Here is a 6,387-nt window from a genome sequence, read left to right on the forward strand (position 1 = left end):
TTAACCTTAACCTTATCGGTATTGCCAATATCCGGCGGATATTTATCCGTTACCAGCCCTAAAGAGGGGTATTTTTAAGTATTTTTGTAATTATATTTATACCCTTATAAATAATAATTAGTGCATGTTGCATTTTTTTTAACCATATTTTTTATTTGAAGCTCTGTCCCATGGCAATGCATTTTTAATCTGATTCGTCTGATGTATTAAATAGGTGGAGAAAAGATAAATGAAATATGTGAAAATTTTATTTATTTATTTATTTATTTTGTTTTCACAGAAAATACGTGAGTCTTAATTTCTTCTTATTTTTTGTCCCTTTATGTACCCGACTTCTGAACATGGTATGTAATCGACATCCGAATTGAATTTGGTCTTCCACAAAATTCTAAACAGGGTAAGTTAAGTTTTCTTTTGAGTTTGTAATATTTAACCAATCATACTTTGCCAAGTGTCCTCACAAAAACATTCACAGAAGCCACAAAAGGCTTATTTTGGCCAATAGGAATCAAGGGTTTCCTCAACGTTGAACGTAAGAGCTTTATTTGTCGAGGCCTTTAAGTCTTTAGATCAGTAAAATTTATAAATGACTTATCTCTCAAATTATATCACGGATATTCGTAAATTTTATATCATTAAAAAATATTTTAAAACACCTGCCTAACGATTAAATATGACTATCCATATTTCTTATACTAGTCATCTATTTAAAGACGGAGAAAATATATACTAAATTGATTCACTAGAAGAAAATAATTATACGCAAGCCAACATTTCAAAACACGAGATATCATTAGTCATGTAAATAACTTCCACATACAAAATGTTTCAAAAATTCCATCTAGGTGATTTGAGATGGATATTATCCTAGAAAAAGAACTGTATTGTTGGGGCTTAAAGGGTTGATCATTTTGGGGGCTTTTTTTCTTTGGGTAGGCAAATTATAGATAAGGGGAGACTTAAGTGATTAAAAAGTTAGATTTACCCTTTGTAAATAAATAATTTAAAATCAAAACCTAATATTAATCCTAAATCAAAACCAAACATCAAAATCCATTCATTTTCTTTATTCTTCTTCTTCTTCTTCTTCTGAAAAAACTCTCAAAAATCTAATAATAACCAACCTCTTCCCCATTGATTCTCAAGATGGCCGCAAGATCAAGAGTGACAAGATCCGGCCGATTGAACCCTGATTCTAAATCAGGGCAAGTTATTGATATTCCTTTTCATGGAGATGTGGTGAACCAATCTCTTCAAACACCTTCAAATCCTCCTGTGGTGAACCAAACCGTTCAAACACCTGCGAATCCTCCACTAATGACTCCTACTAGGTAAGAATTGAAAAACCAACCAGTTATTTTATCATTGGATTGAAAAAATAGGTTCGATTGATGGTTTTAGGGTTTAAAAAAATGGTTTTCTGAAGCGTTTACGATCGGGATATCATATCATCCTGGCCGTAATGTACACTTGACGGTTGGGACATCAAGAACTCCCAGCCGTTATTGTCTCACGTGGTTAGGAATATTTGAGAACCCAACAGTGGAATACTATTACGGATGGTACTTTCCCAGCCGTAAGTTGTCCTGTGTTTGCAGAGTGAAATTGAGTGATAAATGTTTCAGCCGGCATTTTCCTAACCGTTAATTGATATTTTCTAGCCGATACTTTGTTTATGGTTTGGTCATCCGCATATTTCTAAGCCGAGACTAGGTTTACGGTTAGGTTGTCTCACTTTTCCCTGACGGTACTGTTTCTGACGGATGGGTTATCTATTATTTCGAATCCGTAATCCTATCTTCTGATATGTTTGTCATCATTTTTAAGAACCCTGTAAAGGAGAAAGAATCCCAGGAACTACCAATGTGTGATATTGGTACGATGATGGTACGTAGCCTAAGTATATGATTCATTTTTTGGTATACGTTTCTCAAATTATGTACCACTATTAATTGAATGATGTGAAAATAGGTCAAGAGAGCTAAGTGGATTGCCAGGGGACTGAGGCGTAACATTGAGGAGGTTTTATATTTGGATTGCGAGGAACAAAGAACACTGATTCTCAGGCTTCTTGAGTTACATAATCCAATGAGGGATGATCTATATACTGACGAAGTAATTGATGATTGGATTAGTCTTCCCCAAACTCCCGACAGTTCTTCATCATCTTCTGAGGATGTTCCTTCGATTGTTCGTCGTAGTGGATGATTGTAGATAATTTACTTGTTTAAGTCATTCCAGCTTATGTTTATGCAGACCTTTTAGCATGTTTAAGGTTATGGATTTGGATGATTTACTTTTCAGAGTTACTTTTTATTAACCTTGAATGAATGGATAATAGTGTTTTGATTCTTAATTTATGAGATTCTTAATTTATCAGATTCTTAACTTATGTCCAGGATTACCAACCGTAAGTTTTGGTAACGGCTAGGATAACCAGCCCTAAGTTGTATCAACGGCTAGGACTACCAGCCGTAGAACTGACAGTATCCAGAATTACGGGCAGAAAACATAGCCGAAATCGGGTTTACGGTTTGGTGTCTCAGCCGTCACTTAGTAAAATCTGAAACTGGGATTACAGAAAAAGTTACGGCCAGGATTACCAGCCGTAAATTTTACATTACCCAGAAATTTGGGTTGAATTCCTAGACGTTACCGGATGTTCGGTTAGGTTTCCCAGCCGTGATTATGTGAATTGCTCACTTGGGTCGTTACGGCTAGGTCGTGTCAGCGTATGACCTGACCGTAAATTTTACATTACCCAGAAATACATGTTGAATTCCTAGCCGTTACCGGATGTTCGGTTAGGTTTCCCAGCCGTGATTATGTGAATTGCTCACTTGGGTCGTTACGGCTAGGTCGTGTCAGCGTATGAACTGGCCGTAAACACCTCTAAATAACCACATAACTTTATCATATTATCATTACAAACACATAATCAGAGTAAAACTAGATTGCAAACACATAATAAGACTAAAACTAGATTCTTCATACATAATGAGTGATTCAAAATACATAGGTTCACCACATTGTTATCATATTATCATTTTGATCACCACCCCACAAAAAACATTGTTATCATATACCTTCAAACCACATTTACTCATATTCATCCTCATCGGAACTCGTTAGTACACACAACGGGCCATCCCTCAGTAACTGTAATGCATCCCACAATTGAAATCTTTCCTCGAACCTATGACACCAAGTCATTCCGTCACATCCGTCTACCTTTCTTAATGGAGGTAGCGGGCATCCATATTTCAATTGGAGGCCTATATAATGGTTCATGTTCACGAACCCCATGATGACTATCTTCGGAGATTCTTCTTCGTTAAAAACACGTCTTGTTGGTGCGTATGTAACACTATCTGCATAGGAGATGGAATGAATAACACAATGGAATGCATTGGAGAGTAGATAGCCACATATTGGCATTCATCCAATATTCACTTGTCAAACACTTGTTTCCCATTAAACGCCGTTCAAATTCTTTGAACTCCTCGTTTAGCATCTCCTCCGTGTCATTTCTTTCGAATCTCATCATTGGCTTGTAGAAATCGGGGAAACAACGTAGTTCAAGCAAACACTTTTGCCTAACATAAGTAATTTGGTCGTCACCCCATTCTTTTTCCTGCTCAAAAGGTCCAAGTTGATCTACAAACACATGGTAACCACAATTTCCGTCTCCCTCAACATCGTCGGTGGACTTGACGTAGTTATGAATAAAATGTGGTAAAAAGTGCATGTAATTTTTGTATATCGTGTAAGTAGGCCGGATATAATTACCTTCCTCATCTATAGGGGGTGATATCATCGGACCTACATCCAAGAAGACCGTCTTTTTCTCACCATCGAGGTTACTAACAACTCTTTGTGGGGTGATTAGCGATGGTTCGACCATTGGTACTTTTCCTTTGACATCATTACCTCGGCTTCTCGCTAATTGCTTAATACCAACTGCACCACCAACTTTTCTTTGGACATTACTAGCTTCTTTGGTTGTTGAACCTTGTTGGGATGGAACAACCGGGTCTTTAATTTTGACTCCACTATCAACTTTTCTTTTTGAACTTGATGCAACAACCACATTCTTCTTGCGGCGTTTTCCCTTCATTTCACTAGCTCCGCTTGGTCCGACTTTTTCCATTTCCTTTCTTTTAAGTTTGTACAATTCGTTCAACTTCTCATAAGCACAAGGATCTCTTCGCATTGAAGGAGTCAATTGTGGACCTTGTTGAACTTTTCTCTTAGCTTCTGCCCTTTCTTGTTTCTTTGTTGTTTTGTTCGAAGGACTACCCTTGCCCTGTCCCTTCTGAGGTTCTAAAATATTTTGTCTAGTCTCTGGACGGTTGAATATCCGTAATTCATACAACCAAAGTTGTCTTTACGCCGGTAGTAAAGAAGCATACTTATCAAAAAGTTCCTTGTGTACCTCCGTGTCGCAAAACACTTCCCCAAGACCTTGATTTGGTGATGAATCTTTAAATGTTAGTTGTTGCCAAAATAGATTTATATCTTCAATCGAAATCATCCTTGTGGGATAATTTTCTATTGCATGCCTACATGGGAGCCCCAAAGCCGACTTAATTGGACAATTACATATCATTCCCGGTGGAAAATTGTGTTCCTCCCAAGCCTCCACTTCTGTTATCATTTTTAGGATTTCCCATTGAGAAACATATAAAATTATTCCCCGGAGCCAAGGGCTATCCCGGTAGTCGGTAACGAGTCTAGATCGGCTCTTTTCAAAATCCCCTTTAATTCTATCGAGATCACGCTTGAAATACTCAACCATAGCTTCAAAAACAACAACGAATCCACCATCACAACCATTTAACTTAGTCTTGAACCGATAGTGAGCCGACTCCACCGTGCTTGTGGCTTGATTGTCATAATGTCTATAACGGTTTACCCATGCACTAACAAACTTTTCTTTATGGGGATCCAATAACTCGTTCTTCAAGTATGTTATAACATCCGGGTAGGTTGACCATTTTTCCATTACAAAATGCTCCCTTTGCAAATATAATGGTTCCATGAACGACCATATTAGTTGTTCCCAATCATCTTGAAATTCCGCCCAAAGCACCTCGGCTATCTTGTCATTCATCTCAAACTTTTCTTTCTCTTCTTGTTGTATCTCCAACGGTAGATTTTTAATTCTCTCCATCTCGGTCTTCTTTGCTGGCCATATAACCCTCTTGCAATTAGTTTGCACATTGTTCCATATATGAAACGTACAAAGATGATGACGCGCGTAGGGGAAAGCACCTGGTATGGCCCACATCAATGCTTGCTCCTTATCCTTAATCAACACCGTAGGAGTATAACCTTCTTGATACAATAACTTGACCTTTTGCAATGCCCACAAATAACTTTCCTTCGACTCGTCTTTCAAGAAACAAAATGCAACGGTAAATGTCAACTTGGTAGATGTTTGCCCAACAAAGTTCAATATCGGCATGTTGTACTTGTTCGTTTTATACGTGCAATCCATAAAGAGAATTTGATGAAAGCATCTTGCCAATTGTACACATTCCGGATTCGCGACGAAAAGATATTCCACTTCGTTTTCTTCATTCCTATCATACGCGGTAGAGTACTTTGCCTCCTCAAACAAAAACAATAATTGTTGCATAAGCACTCTCTCTCCCCATGACTCTTTTCTAAATTTTTCTCTTTCGTTATAGATAGTTGCCAATGAGTATGAGTTTTGGGGATTTAACACCTTGACGCCACTAAGAATATCAATAGGTCTTGTGCATCTTTTACTCAACACGCGTACTAATTCCTTTTCTAAAGGGTTGATCCTTGCCGAATAAGGATGGTTGATCAAACTTTCCGGAATAGGATGATTATGATAACCCGAGAAGACTTTTTCCATATACCACATTTTCTTGTCGTCGTTAAATTTAAATTTAAGCTTAAAAGGGCATCCGGTCTTCTTCGTATAATATTCTTCCTTGCGGTTTTTGGTTTATACTCACTACCATTTTTCCAATGGCTCTCATACTTTCCACTACACTCGAAATCCATTTGAAAGCTCTTGTCTGTAACTTATTTATTCTGGACTATGATGCACATCTTTTTTAACCCTTGTGATCGAGCCCACAACTTTGCATCTTTCTTGTCTTTCCACTCATAGTTGTTTGCATAGTGAGAACTTGTGTCCTCGGTAGATCTTACATAACCACCTCTTTCTCTCCAATAACCACCTCTTGATCTTCCATAACCACCTCTTGATCTTCCACCGGAATGTACGGTACAATCTATAATAGAATGACATATGTCACATAATTATTCACAAAAAATATTTAAACACATAGAAACGGATGGGTTCAAGAGTGATATTCCAGCCGTCAAAGCGTACACGGTTGGGTCGAC

The 6,387-nt window shown here is 37.7% G+C and overlaps 1 protein-coding gene across 1 annotated transcript; it reads right to left on the reverse strand.

Annotated features, from left to right (window-relative positions):
• Positions 1-3,099: 3,099 nt before the first annotated feature.
• On the reverse strand, positions 3,100-5,896 carry LOC113340536. The gene is made up of 3 exons (XM_026585670.1): positions 4,465-5,896; positions 3,454-4,344; positions 3,100-3,371 (listed from the first exon to the last, which is right to left on the reverse strand). The coding sequence occupies exons 1-3, from the start codon at positions 5,894-5,896 to the stop codon at positions 3,100-3,102; spliced, it is 2,595 nt and encodes an 864-aa protein (XP_026441455.1).
• Between the last annotated feature and the right edge of the window lie 491 nt (positions 5,897-6,387).

Source organism: Papaver somniferum, unplaced genomic scaffold, assembly GCF_003573695.1.
Source record: "Papaver somniferum cultivar HN1 unplaced genomic scaffold, ASM357369v1 unplaced-scaffold_22, whole genome shotgun sequence".
Lineage (NCBI taxonomy): Eukaryota > Viridiplantae > Streptophyta > Magnoliopsida > Ranunculales > Papaveraceae > Papaver > Papaver somniferum.

Coding starts and splice junctions, on each gene's coding strand:
- LOC113340536 (XM_026585670.1), bottom strand. CDS start 5,896: ATGTGGTATATGGAAAAAGTCTTCTCGGGTTATCATAATCATCCTATT. Junction 4,345..4,464: donor AGATTCATCACCAAATCAAG/GTCTTGGGGAAG, acceptor TCAACCGTCCAG/AGACTAGACAAAATATTTTA. Junction 3,372..3,453: donor GGGAAACAAGTGTTTGACAA/GTGAATATTGGA, acceptor TCTCCTATGCAG/ATAGTGTTACATACGCACCA.